This window comes from Palaemon carinicauda, chromosome 8 (assembly GCF_036898095.1).
Source record: "Palaemon carinicauda isolate YSFRI2023 chromosome 8, ASM3689809v2, whole genome shotgun sequence".
In the NCBI taxonomy this organism is placed as follows: domain Eukaryota; kingdom Metazoa; phylum Arthropoda; class Malacostraca; order Decapoda; family Palaemonidae; genus Palaemon; species Palaemon carinicauda.
This window is the reverse complement of record NC_090732.1, coordinates 153,039,608-153,066,136: the sequence shown is the minus strand read 5'-3', so window position 1 is coordinate 153,066,136 and position 26,529 is coordinate 153,039,608. Positions and strand designations below refer to the sequence as shown.

Genomic DNA, 26,529 nt, shown 5'->3' with positions numbered 1-26,529 from the left:
TATATATGTATATATATATATATATATATATATATATATATATATATATATATATATATATATATATATATATATATATATATATATATAAGCTTGCCGACCAGGGTTAGATTCCCGGCCGGAGCCAAGCTCTTGTCTTTGTGTGATTTCGCCTGGGGCTCTGATCCCGAGGTCGTTAAGAGAATCCAGACATTAATATATCAAAAATATATACGGCTTATTTGAATATATATATATATATATATATATATATATATATATATATATATATATATATATATATATATATATATATATATATATATATATATATATATATATATATATATATATATATATATATATATATATATATATATATATATATATATATACATACAGTAGGGTCCCGAATTAAGCGTGTTCGAATTACACGATTCTCCTTTTCCACGATCGCTATTTTTCAAAAATAAATTTTCTGTATCTGCGAGGCTGTTCAAAGTTCAAAGTTCGCGAGTCAAGCACTACAAAATGTATCAAATCTATTGTCCTTTTAAGTATATTGGTAGACCTAAATACGGTGATTTATAATAAATGTTACAAAACAATATTAACATTACATTTCATTAACATAATTTCATAATGAATAGCCTATTTAAGGATAAAATTCCACATCAACAATGAAATCAACTGTTAACTGTGAGAGTCCAGCTGACAAAATGTAAACAGAAATGTGGTTACATTCTCGGCAATCTTTATCTTTCTCCAACCTTACGATAATTGTAATGGTAGTGTTAATGATGGTATATTAAAGCATTATTTTTGTTTAGTACAGTATATTTAAAAGCCTTATTTTTCCCTCTGGGCGTTCAAGGTTTTCACGAGTAGACTGGGTTCGTTTATCGGCAGTGAATAGCCAAAACTTCGGTAACGAGTCATCAATATTTTGTCATATTTTAAACAGTATACATTTGATTTGCAAACATTGGTTTTGTAGAGTAGACGGTGAAATAAAATCTAGAGAGAGAGAGTGAGACAAGAGAGAGATTTGATGGCAGAAATCCCCCTCTCTCTCTCTCTCTCTCTCTCTCTCTCTCTCTCTCTCTCTCTCTCTCTCTCTCTCTCTCTCTCTCTCTCTCTCTCTCTCTCTCTCCTCCGTAAGAAATAAAACCATAGTTCACATATGGCAACTTGAGTTTAAGAATGAAATTAACATGAATATTGTTAGTTGTGGCGATCAATTCCTCGCTTCAGGGGGTACACGAAACAAAAACACGGCATTCAAGTACAACAGCTGATTCTCTCTTTCTCTCTCGTTATACAATACTTACAAATAGATGAAGAAACCAAAATCGGTTTTCTTGAAGTGTCAATTAAATACAAAACGAAAAAATTATACCGTGTATACATCCAATTCAATCATAGCTTAAAATACGGTAACCGATTTTGTCCGCAAACCACTATTTTTTAGGAAACACCATTCAATTCCAAAAAATTTTTACTCTTTAAATGTCAATTGCGCTATAATAAAACATGTACTTATGTTGTTAAATTTCGGGTGTGTTTTAAAAATCGAGTATTGCTAACTTATTTTTGTTTTACTTTTGGCTGTGATCACATCAGCAGATGTCTAGCTTCCGTGCGAATACAATAACAAAGAATTGTTTACACCATTTCTTAACTTATTCAAACCATCTATACAGTTAATATTACATAAACACCAATGTGTTATAACCTATCATATTTATTGTTTAGTACTTTAAAACCATCCCTCTCTCTCTCTCTCTCTCTCTCTCTCTCTCTCTCTCCCTCTCTCTCACATCAAACGTTATAGCGGTAACCTAATTGTTCGGTGACTTTAAAAATAGGCCTAGTACTTTCTTCTTTTACCTTTTATTGCATATGGATCCATAATTGAGGTGGGTACAAGTTGACTTATAACTGAAGTTAGGAAAAGTATTTTGGATATGGAAAGGACAATTATCTTTTGTAACAGTTTAGAATTATCGTAAGTTATCACTCTGTCATTAGCGGCAGTTTGCTATTGTGGATTAAACGCATAAGGAAAAAAAAATTTCCAGCTTTGCTACGAATTTAGGAATTTATATGGATACGGTAAGTAAAATATTTGTAATAACATAATGTTTACTAAATGTTTGTAATATCATTAGTTATGACTTAGATCATGTGTGTTTAATGCATTCGTTTGTTTATTATGATCGAAGATGGAACGTAAACAAATGGAAGGTTTCCGTTTCAGGCGGCATCATAAAGAAAAACATTTCATAAATGGCATTAATTTCATTTATTTGAAAGTTCTAATAAAAAATAATTAGAACATTGGTAATAACAAATTCAACATATAATCAATACTGATAAGATTGCTGTCGATGCAAAAACTAACAGATGAGTAAGTGCGTCTGTTTCTTCGTTATGATCAGAGATAAACGGAAACAAAACATTGGTTGCCATTTTTTATTGTGCTTTTTGGCATGTTTAGGAAACGCATGATATAAAATCGCCTTTATTTTGTTAATTCTGGATTTTCAATCATTCAACAAAAGCTAGTCTATAGAGTGATGGTTTTGCTATTCACCAGTTGTCTTATACAATAGATATGACAAACATTAAAATTTGTCTGTATTTTGGGTCGTGTTATAACGGGAAATATATGGTGTTTACACCTATCCTGGTTATAATTTTAACCATTTTTCAAGTTATTAGAACTTTAAAGTATATTAAATGTTTGATTTATTTACAAGAACAATTTGATATTATAAAGAAATACAGTATAGTACAAAGAAAGTATTGGAAATGGGTAGTAAACACATTTGAATAGGCAAATTGCTGGTTGCCATGGCCGCAATGGAAATATTTCTGTTAGTTGTGTGTTTCGAAATAAGCGATTTTCCATTTATACGAGGTCATTAATCGACCAAATTCTCGCATAATTCGGGACCCTTCTGTATATATATATATATATATATATATATATATATATATATATATATATATATATATATATATATATATATATATATATATATATATATATATATATATATATATATATATAGATGTGTGTGTATATATATATGTATATATATATATGCAAGCTCTAATTTATTCTATTTTTTTTTCAATGTTATTATTGTTCTTAAAATATTTTATTTTTCCTTGTTTCCTTTCCTCACAGAGAAATTTTCCCTGTTGGGGCCCCTGGGCTTGTAGCCTCTTGCTTTTCCAAATAGGGTTGTAACTTAGCAAGTAGTAGTAGTAATAATAATAATAATAATAATAATAATAATAATAATAATAATAATAATAATAACACCTAGTTAATGAATGTTATTCACAATAAATAGTTTTCAGTTTTGTCAAATTCTGGTTTTCAAGCAAAAATAAATCAGTCTATTCTTAAGTGTCTATTCTTAAGTGTGGCCACATTGAAGCTAAAGAATGGAATGTCATACATTGCACATTAGATAAACTGTAACCTACTGCTATATAACCTACCTGTTCTAGTTTTGTGATAGCAAACTCCAAATGATTATTCCTGCTGCTGAGAAGAGTCACAATTGTTGGAAGGAAACTTTCACTGCATAAAATCACAAGGGAGCTATCTCCATTCCTCCTGCAATAAACATGATATGTTTATTTCTGCATTTCATTGTTATAGTGTTAGACTTTACATAAAAAATGTTTTTAATAAATTATGCAAAAGAAACAAAAACAATGAGACACCACAAAACCCTAAAGAGACCAAATCTTACCTTTTAGTCTCCCTTTTATTTAGTAGAGTAATGCACCAATATCATTGAATACGATAGTTTAATCTGACCACTGATGAGCTAGAATTATAAATTCACATTGAGTGGTTGACGGGTTTGATTTAACACACTATTTCAGAATTTATTTATATTTTATGCAAATTATTTTGTAAGGAGAACAGCTGATGACTTCTGACTTGGAATATTGGAAATTTAGATTAATAGTACAGTATTTTATAGCTATAAGGACGTCTATATTGCAAGTTTAGAGTAGTTTTTTTAATGAAAATTTATTTTATTGCTAAAAAGTCCTTTATATATATTTATGCAAGTACGTCCGGTCCCATAGACAACACTTTTCTGACGTGGGTACCCATTTAATTCATTTTTCGTAAAAAATTTCAGGGAAAGGTATTCATTTTAACATCCCATATAATCTAATTATTTTCTCTGATTTTCTGTGAAAGAAATTATCCATTTTTCTTATATACTACTGTATATAGTCATAGTACTTGTAAATAAAGGTTTGCTGCCTGTCTCTTTATGGCCCTTTTTTCTTATTTGTTTGTTTGTTTATTTATACATACTGTATACAATCTTTATGTTATGATAATGCTGAAAGATGCATAAAGTGTCAGATACGATACCTAAATAGGCCAAAAATGTAAAATTTTCCTAGAAAAATACGGACGAGAGTATATTTTGTTAGCCAGTCTTGCTCATGTGTGCATATTTGGTACATACTGTATAGCTTATAATGAATGTGTGGGGAGCAATACTTTTGGATTTGAGGGAAAATCTCACCACTAGTAAGTAAATAACTCAGAAATAGGACGATTATGCCCTTATAATCCCCATTGATGATGAAAAATTACTGCTAAAACCCCATACTTATACACAATAAACGAATTTCAAGCAAAGCGAAAAATCTATTTTTGGGTGATATCGCCATGTCGTCCCGATGGAAGGTTCTTTTAGGTACCTTTCTAAGGGATATTTGGCTACAGTGATACTCCCAGAGAATTGATCACAGGTCTCCAGAATTCTAACTCCTGGCGTGAGTATCCTTAATATACCTTTAAGGATATCGCATAATATCAGGGGACGTATTTCTTGATATGACACATAGCAATCTTCACCCCGAATAGAGTTTTCGCCTTGAGGGGGAAGAGTGGCGAGTTTGAACGGGAGCCGTCATCAAGGTTACCCGGTGGATCCCCTCCCCGTACTACTAAGGCATAACTATTCCTTGTTGCATTTAAGCATGGATAGCTGCAGCTAGAGTAGTTTTGGGTGGGGTCTTTCGTTACATAGTTGTATACTCCTTTTCGAAAGAAGGGAGGGTCCATCAGGATAACATGGCGATATCACCCAAAAATAGATTTTTCGCTTTGCTCAAAATCCATTTTTTGGGCTCAGCCATGTCGTCCTGATGGAAGTATAGCAGAGAATTACTTGAAAGTACTATACAGGGTATCTGTGGATTTGTATAAGTGCCTTTACTCTGAATGAGTTCCTTATATGGTCTCCTAGACATTACCGTTATTTGTCATATCCACTAAGCTTGAAACTAGCTTGGGGCTTCCTGCCCCCTGCAGGGAAAGTGTCAACTTTGACTATAAGGATTCAAAGTTTGTATCTCCATAGGGACGGATGGTAAATCTCAGAGATTACCTTTTATCCCTTGGAAATCTGTACTATGATTTCAAGTTGGGCCCTTCTAGGGTTTCAATAAAAACTCTAGTATACTTTATTCGTCTGTAACTGAGATAGCAGCAATAAGACGCAAATACATTCAGTATTTTCCCTTGTAACTAGATTATCAATTGTCGTTACAATCAGGTATGAACCTGATCCGGCATTGAAAACACATCAAGGTCCATATTTTCTCCTTTTGGGAAAATATGTAATTTCATCGAAATGATGCCACTCAAAGGAGATGTGAAACTAAATCTGACAGATTTGTACAGATTTTGGAAATGCCTGAACACCGTGACGCAACGTTCACTCGGCACTGGTGTTATCGGCCAGATATGCACCTACGTATATGGAACAGTGTATTAATCATCATTGTGATTTGCACTTGAGGATAAAATTACCCATGCACCCAATGCACTGGAAAGTCCCAAAGCAGTTCACTATTCGTCGCAGGCTTAGACGATGGGTTTCTAAAACTACCCACCGCCACCACAACGTCTTATTTATGTACTTGCTTTGTATAGTGTTGAAAGAAGTTCCGTGAAGAAGCAATTTTCTTAGGACCATGAACTGCGGCTGAGCTGTCAGGATCTGTTCTATGAATAAGTAGGTGAGCATTACTCTCAGTTAATTTAGGGATAGATTTTTTATCCTGAGGTTTTGCCTCGGAAGAGCTGACCTTCCTTAAAGTCTGAAGTTCTATAAAGATAGACCTAAAGACACCCTAATGGGCATAGGGAGACATCTTCCTTCAGTGGGCAGATTCTCCAAGGACCCCACCTTTAGGTGGGCAGCGCTGTTTTTGGCAAGAAAGTACGATCGGGAGAAGGATTCAGTTCTCCCTCTTCTGTGAACTGAATATGGCCTGCATCCCTGATAGGCCAATATTTCACTAACTCTAGCCCCTGAGGCTATTGCGGACAGAAAATTGAGTTTTCTTGTTAGCTCTTCTAGAGTACAATCCTCATTGTACAGGTTCGAAGCATAGTGCAAGACTTGACCAACGCCCATGTAATGGGCTTTGGAGAGGTTGTCGGCTTGGGTCTAGTGCATGCTTTGTTTCCTTAAAAGGGGTTCGCTTATGAGGTTCATCTCAAAGGTGTATAGAAGAGGTCTAGTCAGGGCCGACTTACACGTGGTTATCGTAGTGGAAATCAGGTTTTGTCCAAGTAGGTAAAAGCAGAAAGGGAGACAGAAACCTGTTGAAATTTCTGTTGGTCCCCTTGTTTTCACGTGGGTTACCCCTTTCTTTCAAGACAATCCACATTGTCTCCTGGTTGGACTTGACTTGTACTCTACAATGAAGTCAGCCACATTCTGCGAGATCGCAACCTTTGTTCGCTGTTAGGGCAAAAAAATCATGAGATGCAGGTTGTTGGTTCTCGAGGATGAAATGTAACAGCCGGCTTCTACACAAGTTTGGATACAACTGGGTCCGGCAGAGGACTTCTAGCAGGAAACTGGTTGGTGGAAAGATAAATTCGATTCCATCCATTCCAGGCGAGAGACATGACGTCTATTGCTTCCGCTCAAGGTTCTTGTAAGGGGCTACATAACGAGGTAGTATCTTGTTGTCGCTCGTTGTGAAGAGGTCGATCTGCAGTTCCGGGACTTTATCGAAAATAAAGGAGAATGAGTCTGCGTCTAGGGACCAATCTGTCTCTATCGACTTTCGCCCGGATAGAGCATCCGCTGTCACAACGCGAAACCTTTGAAGGTGAACTGCTTGATAAGTACCATCCTCTCTTCCTTGCCAGGCAGAAGATGGCTAACATCACGTGGTTGATGTGAGGTGAACTTGAGCCTTGTCGATTAGACATATTACTATCACCTCATTGTTGAGAGCCAATCTGACGTGGATTGTTCTGCGAGGGGATAGTCTCCTCAATGTCAGGAGGACTGTCATAGCCTCCAAGATGTTGATGCGTATCACCACTGATGTTTGTGGTGGTTGCAAGAAAATTGTCTGTGTTAGGCTCTTATTCGTTGACCATGGCCTTAATGGCGTGCGCAATCGCGTCGGTGTCAACCTTGTTGATCTCTTCAAGCGTTTGATGCATATCTTCTCCAGACTCCTGGCGCATCCTTTGGCTGTGCTTCTAGCATCGGGTCTATCACTACTGCGAACCGGAGAGAGCCCAGTGCTCTTTCCTGTTGGCATTTTGAAATCCTCTTGTGTTAGATTAGTCTCTTGACAGATGCCGCTATTTCTCTCCTCTTCTTTAATAGAATGGAGAGGTGGTGTGACTGTAAGTTCCCATGGATTCTTAACCATTGAAACTTGTGAGCTGGAGAAAGGTGAGACTTCTAGCGATTGATCTTGAGACACAGGTGTTCCAGGAACTGGATCACCTTTCCGGCCGCTTGCAGACAAGTAGCCTTGGATGCTGCCCGCATCCACCAATCGACCAGTTATGCTATTACCTGTACTCCTTCGGAGCATAGGTGCTGGATGATCGTGTCTGTTAGCTTTGCGAATACCTTTGGGGCTACGTTCAGTTCAATGGGTATGGCTGCGAAGACAAATTTTGTCTTTTGTAGCCTGAATCCTAGGTAAGAGGAGAGGGGGCGACTGACTGGTAGGTGCCAGTAAGCAACTGCCAAGTCCATTGAGAATGTATACGCCCCTTATTGGTAGAAGGGTCCTTATGTGTTGCACTGTAAGCATCAAGAACTTGTTGTTCTCGATGAACTTGTTGAGTGAAGACAAGTCTAGAATGACTCTGGGTTTGTCCAAGCCTTTCTTGGGAACGCAAAACAGCCTTTCTGAATTTATATGGACTTCGCTTGCCTTATTACCTTCTTGTTCAAGAGTTTTGAGGTATGTTCTTTCAATAAGGGGGAAGTGTTGCAAGAAATTGGAAAGGTAGATTTTAGTTCCATTTCCAACCAAGTCCATTTGTAATTTGGCTGTGGACCCAGGGATCAAAGGTCCAATGATCCCTAAAGAGGAAAAGTCTACCTCCTACCTGGAACCTCTCATTGTTCAGAGGTTCCTGAGGATATGTTTCCGTGACCACGTCCTCCTCCAACCTTGGGGAATTTCCGGAGGATCCTCTTTTGGGGCCCTTACCTTTGTAGGGCCGAAAAGTGGTCGAGTGCCTTTCAAAGCCTGGATTAAATACAGGTACCTGGTTACCAGCTGAAGAGAGACCATCTGGTCACTTTCAGAAATTGTGCAGTTCTGATGAGACAAGGAGGCGATAAGATATCTTTCATCTCCTGTTCCCTTCTCAAAGGATGGTTTGGCAACTTTGGAAGGTTTGTATTTCTCTAGGATTGGGTAGGGTTTTCCCTCTTCGACTGCTCTCATGACGCAGTCTAGGGCTTTCCCCGAAAGGAGGAAGGTTCAGGAGGAAAGAGCAATGAAGGTTGGATGCTTCTTGCTCAATATTGAGACTTTGGAGTTAGTATAGCCGGCCCCTTTCCGGGTCTTGGTAAGGAATGCTTGAGCCTTGTCATGTTCGAGGACAATGACTTCCTTCGGTAGTCTCTTCACGGGATGTTTTTCATCTCGCAGTCTCACATAGCAATCTGGGTACGCTGAAAGCTGGGCCAGAGTTGAAGCTCTTCAAGGGGATTGGACCCCAACTTCTAGGAGAGATAAAGCTTCCCATTCAACATGGGCATGTGTTCCGTCTACTTCCAGGGATTGGTTCGGAGCAGTGAGGGAGGTCAGATAATTTAAAGGGGCTTAGTGGAGTCCCTGGAAGCGACAGGGCATTTCCTTCCCTGTACCTCTCTCTTCATCTCTTTGAGATCTTGCTTATTCTCCTCTCGTTCCTTGCGAAACAGTGTCAGTGTCTGCTGGATCGGCTCTAGGAGCATTCCGCTCCAGCCGACCTGTCTAGCTAGTTGGGGAGTTGGGGCTGAAGAGGTTGAGGGCATAAGATGATATGCCGGCACAATGAGCTGAGGAACCTCAGTCACTGTCAAACGGATCCTTCTTCCTCCATGGGTGGTTGAACCACTCCTTATTTAGGGCCTTCTAGCACTAGGTCCTGTCCGGTGACCATGGACATCTCTGACATCCTATCTTTGTGGATGTCTAAGCTTTGCAGTGTCTATTGATATCCGTGTCCACTGTCCGTTGGATAGGGGAATGCTGGCCCTGTGCCTGAGGCACAAATGTATACAATTGAGCCTTAGGGAACCGTAGGCACTACAAAGATTTGTTAGGTAGGTAAGGTCCCAGAGAGTTCTTCCAGAAGCCTCATACTCACCTTTGGTGGGTTTCCCTTGCTGTATCCTTTGACACCTTAGTATCAAGGATATCTTTTATAAAGCCATCGGTCAGCAAGGTCAGGCGATCGGAGCGACCTTTCGGGTCCCAGAGCCTCAGAGATCCAGATACGATGCAGCAGGGGCATAAAACCTTGTACATCGTATGCTCACAAAGTCCTTATTATTGTGGTTGCCGAATGCAAATGTACACTTCACCATTGGCTCCTCCTGTGAGGGAGAAAAAAGGGTGAATGAGTACTAGCTTGTTTATATCATTGATATAATAAATGTTTACAATACGGGTCCCAGTACCTTAGGGATCTGGGTACGATGCAGCAGGGGGCATGAGACCTGCACATCTTGTGGCCGCAAAAGTCCCTACTTTTGTGGTTGCAGAACAGGACTGCACACTTCACCTTAGCTTCTTCCTGTAAGGAAAGCAAGAGTGAAATGAGTATAGGGTAATTTATCTCACTGATAAATATGCACATGTATAAATAGTATGCTTTACTATTATTACCATAGCTTAGGATAGTAAGCTAGAAAAGAAGTAGAAAAGACACATATCTGTGTTTCCCCTCCAGGCAATTGCTGTCACCTACAATATTAATATTTTCATTTTCCTTATCAGGGAAATTACAGATTGGAATAACTCTCGTACGTAGAGCCGGAGTCAGTGGATACTAACACTAACTCCACCACTTGTAAAATATTAATACTGATAGGTAATCATTGGTGTTCCGATGATCTAGGATTCATCAGAATGTTGAAGGAGTACTTCACCTCAACATTTTTAAAACGGTCTCAGCAATGGACTGTGAAAGGATACACATAGTATGTTGGAAATTTCATACTACTGTATCCTTATATACTGTAGTTTTCTAACTGCTGTATTGTTATACTGCAGGAATACTGGCTACTGTATTGTCTAATACTGTAGTTTTGCCGGTAAGTTACCGGGTTAGACTAGTACCTGGCGGCACTAGCTGACAGAGAGAGAGAAAGAATGGAAAGAAGGACTACCGTAATACTATAGTTTAGTACAATAAATAGGGATGTAGGGAGTACTGTCTCTACTGCCTTCTTTCTAGAATGAGGATTCAAATGGAAGGGAAGGAATACATTGATTCTAGCTTCCATCCAGCCACAATTTCTGTTGTCGGCTATACTGACGGTTACAGGGTTTGTGGATGGCAGTCCAAGAGAGGACTGAAGAATACTCAAAAGCATAATGGGTTTCCCAACGGCAGCCGTCAGGGCCGGCTCAATCTTTCCTTTGTAGGAGCCCGGCCGGTAACCCAGTCAGCCCAGCAAGTGGGGCGATTGTAGAATACCGACCACAGGAATCGTGATGGCTAGGCCGTCACTAGAGAACAGAAGGGGAAGGGAAAGGGTCTTATATTTTACAGAGAAAGGTGGCGGCAGGTATGCCTCCTACTTTCGGCTGTAAGTCAAGGAAACATGGTTTCCTATAACAGCGGCGTCTTGGGCGGCTGAGGAATAACAATTCCCCGGCCTGAGACATTGCTGGATATAAGACATGTCTTCTAGTCTACAAGGGAGAAAGGTGGCAGCAATTATACCACCCACTTTCGGTTGTGGACTAGGGAAGCCGAACTTCCTATGCCGGCAACGATGTACCCGGCAGGGGAATGACTATTCCCCTATTGGTACCGTTGCCGGCAACAAGACAGAATACCCTGAGTTACTGTCGTATTCCAAAGCCGGGATACTCGCTGGCAAAGAAGATCGACAGAAAACACTATCCAAGTCAAGTCGGAGTACACTACTCGATGGCGATGACAGAAGATAGGGTTGTCGCCGGGGTTGGCGGCACTAAGGGGGAAGGAAGGAAGCCAAACTTCCTATGCCGGCAACGATGTAACCGGCAGAGGAATGGCTATTCCCCTGCCGGCAACGATGCAACCAGCAGGGGAATGACTATTCCCCTATCGGTACCGTTGACGGCAACAAGACAGAATACCCTGATTTTCTGTCGTATTTCAAAGCCGGGATACTCGCCGGCAAAGAAGATCGACAGAAATGACAGAAAATAGGGTTGTCGCCGGGGCTGGCGGCACTCAGGGGGAAGGAAGGGTTTAACCTTATTTCCCTAAAAGAGAAGCGTATCGAATTATAATAATAATTCTAGGAGATATTTATCTCCGACCAAATCAATATAACTATACAAGAGGTTAAACGGGGAATAATGTTACTAAAGTAAACTAAAACGAGTTAGGTTAACCTAACCCAAGTCGCGATCTCGGCTACGCTATTACCACCGAGAGGCCCTATCGTCAACGATAGAAACGTTTTTGGGCTCAAGCCATGTCGTCTTGATGGAAGGTTCCTATTGGTAGCTTTCTAAGGGGTATTTGGCTACAGTGATATTCCCAGAGAATTAACCTTTAGGTCTCCAGAATTCTAACTCCTGGCGCGAATATCCTTAAAATTTCTCTTAAGGATATCGCATAATATCAGGGGACGTATATTTTGATACGACACATAGCAATCTTCACCCCGAATAGCGTTTACGCTTTGAGGGGGAAAAGTGGCAAAATAGAAGGGGAGCCGTTATCAAGGTTACCCTTCCTCCCGTACTACTATTGAGTATCTAGATGGCGCTTATTCCTATTTTTGTAGCAGTTTCGCACGGTGGTCTTCCCTATCGCTCTAACGTTTGTGCTCGATATTCAAGGATTTATAACGCAATCTCTAACTTCTTCTACCTCTGGAAAATTGAGTTTTTATTCTTTACAGTGTATAAATTTTAGCTCCTGCTTCACAGTGAAATTAAGAGTAATTTTAAGTGTTTGGAGCTTTGCCAATCACCGGAGACGCCACGGGCGCTGTTGTTCATAACGCATGTGTTATTTAGTTAGCTGAACGACATTCCCAGTTGTAATAGCATGAATATTTTTGAAGCTATTCATTTAAGATTTTAATAGGGAGTTATATATTATGTCGACTGTATTCTTTAGAGTTTCGGCAATTTAGGTAACCGAACCTCACCCGCGCTAGGCTTCCTGGCCTACGCGCTTCAGTTTACCTTCATGCATGATAAAGAACGACATTCCTAGTTGTAATAGTATTAATAAAATATGAAGCTATTTAGGCACATAATACTTGTAAAATACACATATTTTTGCATATATTTCCTCTTCCTTATATCGATCGTATACGTTAGAGTTTCGGTGATTTAGGTAACCGAAATCTCAGCCTGCGCTAAGCTAGCTAGCCTATGCGCTTTAGTATACTTATGAATCATACATGTTCCTGGTTTACCCTCGTGTATCGTTTTATCAGTTCATAAGGAGATAGATATCTCCCAGAATTATTATATAATTCGATACTCGTCTCCAGTGGAGATTTAAGGGTAATCCCTCCTCCCTTTGAGTACTGCCCTGGGGGAACACCCTTTTTTGATCCTGCCATAGAGTAGACACTCCGGCTTCACTAGGCTAGGGTTTTCTGTCTCTTACCTTTGCCGGCGGATAGCCGGCTTTGGTTTTTTCCACAGAACCTCAGAGTATTCAGTCTTTTGCTGGTGGCAGAGCAGCATAGTATGTAGTCACTCCCCTGCCGGCATAGGAGGCTACGCCTCCCTCGGCCGCACTTGAAGTGGTTCTATGATGCCGCCACCTTCTCCCCTGCGGTCTAGAAGACTAGTCCTGTGTTGGCAGACCCTAGGCTGAAGAACAGACATTCTTCTGCTGCCTAGGATGGCGCCAACACTGAAACGATGTTTCTCCCCTGTTGAGAGGCGGCGGCAATCCTGCCGCCTCCTCTGAACACCTTTTCGGCAGACCCTAGGCTGAAGAATAGTTATTCTTTTGCCGCCTAGGATAGCGCCGATATCGAAACAGAGTTTCTTCCTTGCCGCCTTCTTCCACACTTTATACAGGACCCTTTTCTCTGCCCCCTCTGTCCTCTAGGACATCGCAACCCTGTGGCCGTTGTCCTACAATCTCACCGCTTGCCGGGTAGGTTGTGGGGCTGGCCAGGCTCCTACATAAGCATCTGTTTAGTCACTCAGTCTTCCCTTATGGACGCAAGGCTCCAAGAAAAGTTGTGCCGGCTGTAACGGCTGCCGGTGGGAGACTCCTGTTCTGTAGAGTGTTCTTCAGTCCTCTCTTGAACTGCCATCCACATACCCGGGACTGGCAGTGACCAGCAATGGTTTTTGTGGTTGGATGGAAGCCTGAATGATACATTCTCCGCTTCCATTTGAACCCTCAATCTGGAGGAAGGCAGTAAGATTAAATACTTACACCCTTGATAATTGTTGATAACATTAATAAGGTAACCCTTTACTCCATGCTTTCTCTCTCTCTGTCAGCTAGTGCTGCCAGGTACTAACCCAGCCGGTGAAGGCCGACTAGGCCGGTGCCGCCAGGTACTACCCCAGGCTGGATCGTGCCGCCAGGTGCTAGCCTAGCCGGCACTACAGTATATGATTATACAGTAGCCAGTATATTTGCAGTATAGATCATACTGCAGACAGAAAACTATAGTATATATACAGTAGTTATTTTCCAACATACCCTGTGTATCCTTGCACAGTCTATTGTTGAGCCACTCATATATTGAAAGAAAAGATTTCTTTCAACACACTGATAGCTGATCAGTTACCATTTACCCCACATTATTAAAACCTTGGGAAAGGCCAGTGTTAAGATACACTTATCTACCCCTAGGGTTTCCTGAATAGGAAAACTCTAAGGCTTTAATTTTTGGGGAGGTCACAGCAATTGGCTGGACAGGAAACACAAGTATGTGTCTTTCCTAGTTCCTTTCTAGCTTGAGTATCCTAAGCTGTAATGATTGAAATATTAAGAGTAATATTTTACATAGTTGTTTATCAGGTGAGATAAACTACCGCATACTCATTTAAGTTTCCTCTCTTTACAGGTGGACCAATTGAAGTGCAAAGTCGTCTTCTGCAACGTCAGGAGTAAGGACTTTTGCGGCCATATAGAGTGCAGAGCTCATGCCCTCTGCACCGCTTCAAAACAAGCTTTTCGGTACTGGGACCCCCAAGACTGCAACATATGCAAGGCCTTGGTTACCGAAGCTTTTGATGACCCCAAGTCAGCGGAGTCAAGGGATGCAGCACGAGAAAAGCTGCATAGATGGGTACGTGGGTTTCAGAAAAACGCAACGGGACCGTACCTTCCCAACGAACAGATGCGCAACTTGCTGTTCCCTGAAGCGGGTATGGAAGCTGTCATACCCCAACCTCGACCCGAGATTCCATGCGTCCAGAATGCCGTAGAAACGGAAGTCTCCGACGCATTACAAGGCATGGAAATCCATCAAGAGGAGAGGTTGTCTGAAGTGTCCTCAGACACCGAGAAGGATCTTCTGAGGGAAGGTCACGAGGAGGAGTCTACGTTGACGCCTGAAGAAGAGGAAGAAGTCGATTCGGAGTCCCTTCCATCGGTACTGGCTCTGGAGCCGTTACCTTCAACATCTTCCGCCCCTCCATCAGATGACATGAGACAGGCACTGGCCAATCTTACGGTGCTGATGGAGAGCCTTCGCAAACAAGGCGAAGAAAGGGAGGCAAAACTTGACAGACAAATTGCTCAACTCTCTGCCTCCTGTGGGTCTCACAAGAGACTTAGGGTTCAAGACCTCCCAACCTGCTCTGAAACTAATCCCTGGAGGTATGCTGAGTACATGCCAATCACTAATGGGAAACTCTTTACTTCAGAGAAGTTGGGAGCCGTCCCTATCGAGGATGTTCAGTTCTGGCCAAGCTTCAACGCTTACCCAGACTGCTTCATCCACCTGAAGCTGGAACCAGCATTGAAGGAAAAGACGGAACCCAAGGAGGTCATAGTATTTGACCATGACAAGGCACAGGCTCTTTTGGCAAGTAGCCTGAAGCAGGTGGGCTACACTAGTAAGGTGCCAGCCCTCAGCAAGAAACATCCTACCTTTCTTGCTCCAGCTTCAATAGCCTTCCCGTTTACATCAACGGCTCTTAAAGCTGCCATTAAGGCAATAGAGGCAGGCAAGCCTTGTCCTGTGTAGACCTTTGTCATTAGCCCTGCCCAGGGAGGACAAGGATTGAAAGGAAGTCCACCTTACCTTCTCAGTTGGGAAGTTGGAGGCAGATATCGCTGGACGTCAGTTCAACGAAAATCTCCCAAAGCTGTCTGACTTTCTCTTGCGTAGGGAGCAAGAAACGAAGGAAAGACTAGCGGCATCTCTATCCCTACAGAATATGGTCATGGCCAAGATGCACACGGCTACCTTGTTAAAGGACCTGTACGGCTTTATCAAAGCCAGAAGGGCATGTAGAGAGTTCGTGTTCGCTTCAGCAGCGGTAAAACACGAACCCAGGAAGCTGATAGCTTCCAATATCTGGGGTAAGGACCTCTTCCCAAGTGAAGTGGTCAAGGAGGTTGTTGACAAGGCTGCCACGGAGAATAGAAACCTTCTCCAGAGGTGGGGCATGTCAGCTAAGAGGAAGTCTTTTCCAGATGAGGGTCCCCAGCTTAAGAAGAAGATTAAGAGACCTAGATTACCCTCTCGGCCTGCCAAACAACAACATCCCACAGTCACCGTGACCGCGGTGCCCCAAGTGGTTGCTCAACCTCCAACCACTTACCAGATGGTACCTCAACAGCTGGTTGCCCAGTCACCAGCATTTAACCCTGCATTTGAGAGGCCAACCTCTACCTTTCGTCCCAAAGGTAGAGGCTCTAAACTGGGCTCCTCAAAATACCCCCAACGAGGTAAGGGTGGTAAGGGAGGATGCGGTCAGGGAGGTAAATCCTCCGGAAGACAGAAGCAATGAGATGCTTCAGGTAGGAGGGAGGCTCCAACAATTTCAGGATCGTTGGACCTTCGATCCGTGGGCCCACAGCCTAATCAAGAACGGACTTGGATGGAGCTGGAGTGAGGCTCCACCATCATTTCCTCAATTCTTCCAACACTCCACCCCCGTACTGGAAGAATATACCCTAGAACTATTGAGCAAGCGAGTAATAAGGAGGGCAAAGTCCATCAAATTCCAGGGAAGGCTGTTTTGTGTTCCCAAGAATGACTCAGACAAACTCAGTCATTCTGGACTTGTCGCCACTCAACAAGTTCATAGAGAACAACAAGTTCAGGATGTTAAACCTTCAACACATAAGGACCCTAATACCAAAAGGGGCGTACACGGTCTCAATAGACCTGGCAGATGCTTACTGGCATATTCCAGTCAATCGCCCTCTCTCCTCCTACCTAGGATTCAGGCTACAGAAGAAAAAGTACGTCTTCATAGCCATGCCCTTCGGACTAAACATAGCCCCAAGGATTTTCACAAAACTTGCTGACGCAGTTGTTCAACAACTACGCCTAGAAGGCGTTCGGGTAGCAGGGTACCTGGACGACTGGCTGGTGTGGGCAGCATCCAGGACAGCTTGTATGCAAGCATCCAAGAAAGTGATCCAATTCCTGGAACATCTGGGGTTCAAGATCAACTTCAAGAAGTCTCAACTCTCTCCGGCTCAAGAATTTCAATTGCTGAGAATCCATTGGAACTTGAAGTCACACCGTCTCTCCATTCCCCCAGGGAAGAGGAGAGAGATTGAGGGAACTGTCAAGACTACTGATATCCAACAGGATCTCAAGACGCCAACAGGAAAGAGTACTGGGCTCTCTCCAGTTTGCAACAGTGACAGACCCAGTGCTAAAAGCACAACTAAAAGATGCGTCAGGAGTCTGGAGAAGATACACATCAAACGCTCGAAGAGATCAAAGAAGACCGATACCGACCTTACTACGATCACTTCTCAAGCCATGGTCGAAGGCCAAGACCCTAAAGAGGACCGTGCCCTTGCAACCACCTCCACAATCAGTCACCATCCACACGGATGCCTCAACGGAAGGATGGGGAGGTCACTCCCATCAACGGAAAGTCCAAGGGACCTGGTCTTCTCTATTCCAGACCTTCCATATCAACATTTTGGAGGCCATGGCAGTCTTTTTGACGAAGAAACTATCCCCTCGCAGATCAGCCCACATCAGGCTGATCCTGGACAGCGAAGTGATAATGAGATGTCTGAATTGTCAAGGCTCGAGATCGTCCCAAATCAACCAAGTGATATTAGCCATCTTCCACTAGGCGGAAAAGAAGAGATGGCTTTTGTCAGCAGTTCACCTTCAAGGGTTCTGCAATATGACAGCGGACGCTCTATCCAGGTTCACGCCGATAGAGTCAGAATGGTCCCAAGACGCACTCATTCTCCTTCATCTTGCATCAAGTCCCGGAACTGCAGATCGACCTCTTCGTGACGAGCGACATCAAGAAACTACCTGTTTATGTAGCCCCATACGAGGACCCTCTAGCGGAGGTGGCGGATGCCATGTCCCTCGACTGGAACAGATGCAACCGGATTTACCTGTTCCCTCCGACCAATCTCTTAATGAAGGTCCTCAACAGGCTGAGATCCTTTCGGGGAACGGCAGGTCTAGTGGCTCCCAAGTGGCCAAAGAGCAACTGGTTCCCTCTGGTATTGGAACTGAAGCTGAGGCTAGTCCCTCTTCCGGACGCAGCACTGTCTCAACAGTTCCAGAAGTCGACTGTCTTCGCTTCATCACAGAGAACCCAAAACCTTCATCTCATGATTTTCTCTCCCTAGCAGTAAAGAAAAAATTTAGGATCTCAAAAGGCAGTATAGACTTCTTAGAAGAATACAAGTCTAAGTCAACTAGGAGACAATATGAATCGTCTTGGAAAAAGCGGGTTGCTTTCGTCAAAGCAAAAGGACCAAAAGAAATCTCAATGGACTTCTGTCTGTCCTTCTTTATTCACCTTCATAGACAAGGTCTGGCAGCCAACACAATAACTACGTGTAAGTCGGCTCTGACTAGACCTCTTCTATATGCCTTCCAAGTAGACCTGTCGAATGAAATTTTTAACAAGATCCCTAATTCGTGTGCTAGGCTCAGGCCTGCAGCCCCTTCGAAGCCTATTTCATGGTCCTTGGATAAGGTCCTACACTATGCTTCAACAGTGAACAATAAAAATTGCCCTCTGAAGGACTTGACCCAAAAAGTCATTTTCCTGTTCGCTATAGCCTCAGGGGCTAGAGGTAGTGAAATAGTGGCCCTATCCAGAGATGAGGGCCATATTCAGTTCACAGAAGTGGAAGAACTGAATCTTTTTCCTGATCCAACCTTTCTCGCTAAGAACGAGCTACCCACTAAGAGATGGGGTCCCTGGAGAATCTGCCCTCTGAAGGAAGATGTTTCGCTGTGTCCAGTGGGATGTCTAAAGGTCTATCTTCGAAGAACTTCAGACTTCAGGGGAGGACAGCGCTTTAAAGGAGAAACTTCAGGATCAAACTTATCCCTAAAACAACTGAGGGCGTTAACTACTGCACTGTATTTGTTCTGTGGCTACTTTCCTCTTAGTAAGGGTAGAAGAGACTCTTTAGCTATGTTAAGCAGCTCTTCTAGGAGAAGGACACTCCAAAATCAAACCATTGTTCTCTAGTCTTGGGTAGTGCCATAGCCTCTGTACCATGGTCTTCCACTGTCTTGGGTTAGAGTTCTCTTGCTTGAGGGTACAATCAGGCACACTATTCTATTTAATTTCTCTTCCTCTTGTTTTGTTAAAGTTTTCATAGTTTATATAGGAAATATTTATTTTAATGTTACTCTTCTTAAAATATTTTATTTTTCCTTCTTTCCTTTCCTTACTGGGCTATTTTCCCTGTTGGGGCCCCTGGGCTTATAGCATTTTGCTTTTCCAGCTAGGGTTGTAGCTTAGCAAATAATAATAATAATAATAATAATACTTTATTCGCAGAGCGGATCCTGACAGTACACCCGCAGGTCATGATCCAAGGAAAATTGCTTCATATCTGACCTTTTTTCAGTATATGGACTTTGAGCGTCTTCGCTCATACACTGGATGGAGGTCATCCAGTGTGTTCTACAAACATTATGCGAAGCAAGTGCATGCATTAAGCATTACGTGGTGGCAGCAGGTAGTGTATTAAAACCTGTCGCCTAGTGCTGCGATGAACAGTGTATTGATTGGGACTATCAATTTTTCAGGTGAAGGTGTTGACACCTCCCAGTGCAACACTTGTGAAGTGGGTGTCACCATGGTGACAATAAGGATTGTTCAAATTATTTCAGGTGGAAAAATATAGATAACACTTGTGCCATGCGTACTTTACACAGTGTTGATAATATTCAACATTACAGAAAACTATATTAGAAAATTTATTAAATTTTCAAATTCATGTGTGGAAGGCTGGCGCAAGAATTTAGGAGACAGTGAAAGATGGAAATGGAAGGTTGTTAAAAGGAGAGGAGGCAAGGAAAAGGTGGGCGGAATATTTTGAAAGTTTGCTGAATGTTGAGGATAATAGGGAGGCAGATATAATTGCTGTTCCAGGTGTTGAGGTGCCAGTGATGGGAGATGAGAATGAGAGAGAGATTACAATAGAGGAAGTGAGGAGAGCACTAGATGAAACGAGAGTAGGAAAAGCACCTGGTATGGATGGTGTGAAAGCTGAGATGTTGAAGGAAGGGGGTGTGACTGTACTTGAATGGTTGGTGAGATTGTTTAATATGTGTTGGTTGGTGAGATTGTTTAATATGTGTTGTCAATGGTACCAGTAGATTGGGTTTGTGCATGTATTGTACCACTATATAAGGGTAAGGGAGATGTGCCTGAGTGTTGTAATTCAAGAGGTATTAGTTTGTTGAGTGTAGTTGGAAAAGTGTATGGTAGAGTAATGATTAACAGGATTAAGGATAAAACAGAGAATGCCATCTTGGAAGTACAGGGTGGTTTTAGAAGAGGTAGGGGTTGTATGAATCAGATTTTTACAGTTAGGCAGATATGCGAGAAATATTTAGCAAAAGGTAAGGAGGTGTATGTTGCGTTTATGGATCTGGAGAAAGCATATGATAGAGTTGATAGGGAAGCAATGTGGAATGTGATGAGGTTATATGGAGTTGGTAAAAGGTTGTTGCAAGCAGTGAAAAGTTTCTACAAAGGTAGTAAAGCATGTGTTAGAATAGGAAATGAAGTGAGCGATTGGTTTCCGGTGAGAGTGGGGCTGAGACAGGGATGTGTGATGTCGCCGTGGTTGTTTAACTTGTATGTTGGTGGAGTGGTGAGAGAGGTGAATGCTCGAGTGCTTGGACGAGGTTTAAAACTGAAAGGGAGGTAAATCAGTTGTTGTTTGCGGATGATACTGTACTGGTAGCAGACACAGAAGAGAAGCTTGACCGACTAGTGACAGAATTTGGAAGGGTGTGTGAGAGAAGGAAGTTGAGAGTTAATGTGGGTAAGAGTAAGGTTATGAGATGTACGAGAAGGGAAGGTGGTGCAAGGTTGAATGTCATGTTGAATGGAGAGTTACTTGAGGAGGTGGATCAGTTTAAGTACTTGGGGTCTGTTGTTGCAGCAAATGGTAGAGTGGAAGCAGATGTATGTCAGAGAGTGAATGAAGGTTGCAAAGTGTTGGGGACAGTTAAAGGAGTAGTAAAAAATAGAGGGTTGGGCATGAATGTAAAGAGAGTTCTATATGAGAAAGTGATTGTACCAACTGTGCTGTATGGATCGGAGTTGTGGGGAATGAAAGTGATGGAGAGACAGAAATTGAATGTGTTTGAGATGAAGTGTCTAAGGAGTATGGCTGGTGTATCTTGAGTAGATAGGGTTAGGAACGAAGTGGTGAGGGTGAGAACGGGTGTAAGAAATGAGTTAGCTAGCGGCTAGAGTTGATATGAATGTGTTGAGGTGGTTTGGCCATGTTGAGAGAATGGAAAATGGCTGTCTGCTAAAGAAGATAATGAATGCAAGAGTTGATGGGAGAAGTACAAGAGGAAGGCCAAGGTTTGGGTGGATGGATGGTGTGAAGAAAGCTCTGGGTGATAGGAGGATAGATGTAAGAGAGGCAAGAGAGCGTGCTAGAAATAGGAATGAATAGCGAGCGATTGTGACGCAGTTCCGGTAGGCCCTGCTGCTTTCTCCGGTGCCTTAGATGACCGCAGAGGTAGCAGCAGTAGGGGATTCAGCATTATGAAGCTTCATCTGTGGTGGATAAGGTGGGAGGTTGGGCTGTGGCACCCTAGCAGTACCAGCTGAACTCGGCTGAGTCCCTGGTTAGGCTGGAGGAACGTAGAGAGTAGAGGTCCCCTTTTTGTTTTGTCTTCTTTGTTGATGTCAGCTACCCCCCAAAATTGGGGGAAGTGCCTTTGGTATATGGATGGATGTGTGGCAGTAATAAAAAATTTTCCCTTTCAGGTGGAAACAAAATTTTTTCTGTATTTTGTTGACTGGTATGTTTCTCATTACATATATTAACATATATTACACAAGTTACTTTATGTTGTCATTTATTGTCAATAAATGATTATCAATGCGTATTTGCGTCTTATTTCGCCCCACAATTGATAAAAATAAAAGTATGCCAGAGTTTTTATATCCTATATAAAACTGCATGTATTATATGTCTGGACATTTCATATAGCTGATACTTTTTTTTGTTCCTACACGATATACAAACAATATCTAGTGAGGCTATGTTCCAATACGTTATACGAACAGTGAAACTTTTGTATAACTATTTGACGCTATATTCCAACATAATATACAAATTGTGAGACTCTTGTATATATAGTTGATGCTATGGTTCATACATTATATGACTCTTCCCTGCAGGGGGCAGGAAGCACTAACATTGTCCATAATTAGCAGTAATGACGTATAACGGTAACGTCATATGTCTCAATGGTCTGGATGGCCATAGGAAAATTTGTCCCAAGGTTGAGGCACCAATAAAATCCACAGATACAGTACTTTCTAGTAATTATCTGGTAAACTTCCATCAGGACGACATGGCTTGAGCCCAAAAAATGTAAAGTTTTGGGCGAGATAGCCATGTCGTCCTGATGGACCCGCCCTCCTTTTCTATAGAAAACGCCTTGGCAAGAACCCCCCTGAAATTACTATATCTGTAGCACCATGCTCATTGCTACAAGGAATAAGCGCCATCTAGATACTCAATAGTAGTACGGGAGGAAGGGTAACCTTGATAACGGCTCCCCTTCTATTTTGCCACTTATCCCCCTCGAAGTGTAAACGCTATTCGGGGTGAAGATTGCTATGTGTCGTATCAAGAAATAAGTCCCCTGATATGCGATATCCTAAGAGAAATTTTAAAGATATTCGCACCAGAAATTAGAATTCTGGAGACCTAAAGGTTAATTCTCTGGGAATATCACTGTAGCCAAATATCCCTTAGAAAGCTACCAATAGGAACCTTCCATCAGGACGACATGGCTATCTCACCCAAAAATAGATTTTTCGCTTCACTCAAAATCTGTTTATTAGGAAAAGGAAATATAGGAAGGAAAGGGGGTTTATCCTCATTTCTCTAAAAGAGAAGCGTATCAAATTATACTAATAATTCTAGGAGATATTTATCTCCGACTGAATTAATAAAAACGATACAAGAGGTTAAACGGGGGGTAACGTTACTAAAGTTTACTAAAACGAGTTAGGCTAACCTAACCCGAGTCAGGATCTCGGCTGCGCTAATACCACTGAGGCCCTATCATAAACGATAGAAACGTTTAATAGGAAGAGGAAATATTACATGTGTAAAGCTTATCTTCACTAGTATAATTTTGCCTAAATAGCTAGAACTTCTTTATAGCTAATTACCGGGAACATCGTACTACTAACTAAATAAAGCATTTATACGTACGACAGCAGTCTAAAATGGCCGCCTCCGGGGATGGCAGTGCTCCGCTTAACACACCTAAATTATGTTAATTTAAATGTGAGAAGGGAGCCAAAAATTATACACAGGAAAGATTAAATACTCAATTTTCCAGAGGAAGAAGATGCTGGAGATTGCATAGTGATATTCCTTAAAAACAGTAACAATACCGAGAGCAAGTGGGAGAAACACTGTGCTTAAATGGCTACTATTAAAGGAATAGTTACGCCATAGTAGTACGGGGAGGGGATCCACCGGGTAACCTTGATGACGGCTCCCCTTCAAACTCGCCACTCTTCCCCTCAAGGCGAAAACTCTATTCAGGGTGAAGATTGCTATGTGTCTTATCAAGAAATACGTCCCCTGATATTATTCTGGAGACCTGTGGTCAATTCTCTGAGAGTATCACTGTAGCCAAATATCCCTTAGAAAGCTACCTAAAGGAACCTTCCATCAGGACGACACGGCTGAGCCCAAAAAAGCCTATTATATCAAACTTTACAATAAAACTTTCAAGCATGATTTTAAAATTTATGAATTTTTCAAAGAAAAAGTTATTAAAATGACCTTTGGAATTAATTTGTATTTCTCCTAAATATACAAACCTCAGTTCTTTACATAGGAGAATATAGCAGCGCATGCTATAACACGGCTATAAAAACTTTTAACGAGGTGTAAACACCCATACTGGTTGTTGCCAGTGGGTAATGGTAAAGCACTGCCCGCTCCATCACTCACTATAACTCCACTTTGATTGCAGATGAGACTTCTGGGGTTAGGTTATGACAGGTAAAATTTGTGTAAAGATCTCTGCTTTAAATACTTATTTCCTAATTTGTTATTTGTTCTGACAGGAATACAAACCATCATTTTTTACATAGGAGACTTGCCCCATGGTAAGTAAAAGTTCTCTTTTCAACTGGCTGGAACTTTTTACCCAGGATCGCTGCATCTGAGCATGGAAATATGTGAGATAAGCATCTTAACACCTCATTAGGTAGTGGTTTGACACAACCAGTGAGTCAATGGCCTGTGCAAAGGAGGAGAGAGTGTGTGATAACACCAACGTGACACCGTCTAGGCAATATATAAGCAATAGGTTTCAAAATATACAAACTATAGTTTACCCAGACTTCACCTCCCCCTTGTAAGGAGAATGGGGACATAACAACAAATATTACCAGACATAATAGCTAACAGCTACAAGGGGATTACCTGAAATTAACTGAATTCCAGCTAAGGAAAATAGATGCTGTAACCCAAGAGAGGGGAGGAATGAAGAAAGGAAAAAGGCCAGTCAATATTTCCATTCATCCCAGACTAAAACCGTAACCTTAGTTCTCGTATAACTGCTAATAGTGCTGTGAGGAAGCAAATGTAGCTAATGTATACCACTTACTGAGCAGCTACCACAGGGCCTAGAGTAAACATAGTACAGTTAATGGCGCTGAGCCTAGCGCCTTGGCACGGGCACTGGAAGTTTCTTAAGTTTAGGCCTCATAGATGGCAACTTCACTGGCATTGGGGTTACCAGCATAGGGACAAGCACTAGAGACACAATCTTGAGCCTCGCATTCACTGGCTTTATGGACACTGGAGGTGAGGTAGCTGTAGCTAACAGCTCCTTCAGAAAAGCAATTGACTCTAGGGAGCCTACCTTAAAGACCTAAAGGCCACAACTTCTTACGGTCAAACTTATCGGCAGCGATCTGGTCGGGAATTGGAAAGCTCTTAATGAGTGCTGGAGAGTGGTATTCTATGGGGGGGGGGGGGGGGAATTCCACAATTTCACATATCCTGAAAAACTTGCTAATTTAGTTCTGAGTTCTCCTGGCTCCTAACATGTAATACCCAGAGGCCAATCCAAGCAGCATGTATGCAAAAGAATCTGTAGTCTGTACTCTCAATGGTGTGAAAAAAGAGCAGTAGAGCTTCTCTGCAATTAGCTTGGGCATTACCAAGGACAACACTGACAGTCCTTACTTTCCTTTCCTCTTCAAAGTAAACACCTGCCACTGAACAGGAGGCAACGTTCTACACTTGCCACCTAGGGATGATCCCTACAAAAGGCAGAGATGGATTAGCTGCAAATTTATGCATAAACTGGTTGCATCATCTCCACCCTTCCCTTTCATCTCCATAATGACAGATAAAGCTAGCATAAAATACTCAAAACTGTTAGGAAAAGAAAAATAATTAATAGCTTTGTTATAGGTTGCAACGGAACATCCATATCAGTTGCAGCCAGAGATAAAAGTTAAGTCTTAGACAGTAGCACCACTCACCACGTGTCATTATCTATCTCGTTAACAAATTCGACAGCTGTACCAGTTCTGCTAAAGACATTCCATATTTTAAAAAGATTGATAGATTTGCATTAGAGTAAGAACAAATGGCTGGGGAGCATATCAGAGGACAGGATATCTAATTTTGGGGAGAGCTTTAGAAATTTTTACTCTAATTTTAGGGGTAAAAGCTGTCCTTTCCAGAGGAGAAACAAAATTGCTCTTTTGGCATATTCATAGAAGTAAAAGTCATCAGGATGACAGGGATGAATGCTGACCAATGCTGTACGTACTTATAAACAATGTAAATATTATTATAAAGTGGGCTTTCATAAGCTTCCTACACCACTGAGCATTGTTTCAACCAAGTAGTGCAAATTATAACACAGTGCTGGATGGTCCTCAGTAGGAAAGGAATACACAGGTTAAGAAATTAATTTGATAGCTAGTTTAAGGTTGAAAACCTCATCCTTTATAGATATTAGCCTCATGGCTCACATGTAAGCTTCATCGAAATAAAATATCTTTTTTTTTTTTTTAAAGGAAACAGCATTTTCAAGAGAAAAAAATCTATATTAACACTGCAAGGACTTACATGTAGAGTGAACAAGATTTGTCTAATTGCTGACGAAGATAACCTAACAACTCTGCTCCACTATCATCTTTAGTAATTTCAACGGTGATCTGATGGCTGTGTTTTGGAGGCTGAGAGCTCTGCTGCAATGGAACTACTGATGTTGCCTCTAGAAAATGGAAAAGAATGCCTGAAGTGAGATATTATACTTTCCCAGTTTAAATAAAAGTTATGAATTTGAACCTAAG

General features: G+C 41.6%; 1 protein-coding gene across 1 annotated transcript in view; it reads right to left on the bottom strand.

The window, feature by feature from the left end:
• LOC137646024 (NIF3-like protein 1) overlaps positions 1–26,529 on the bottom strand; it is a 152,798-nt gene that overhangs the window by 31,719 nt on the left and 94,550 nt on the right. Inside the window, exons 6-7 of the mRNA XM_068379155.1 lie at positions 26,303–26,450; positions 3,496–3,613 (exon numbers count right to left, since the gene is read on the bottom strand). Of these exons, the coding sequence (XP_068235256.1) occupies positions 3,496–3,613; positions 26,303–26,450 (266 nt within the window). The remainder of the gene's footprint in view (positions 1–3,495; positions 3,614–26,302; positions 26,451–26,529) is intronic.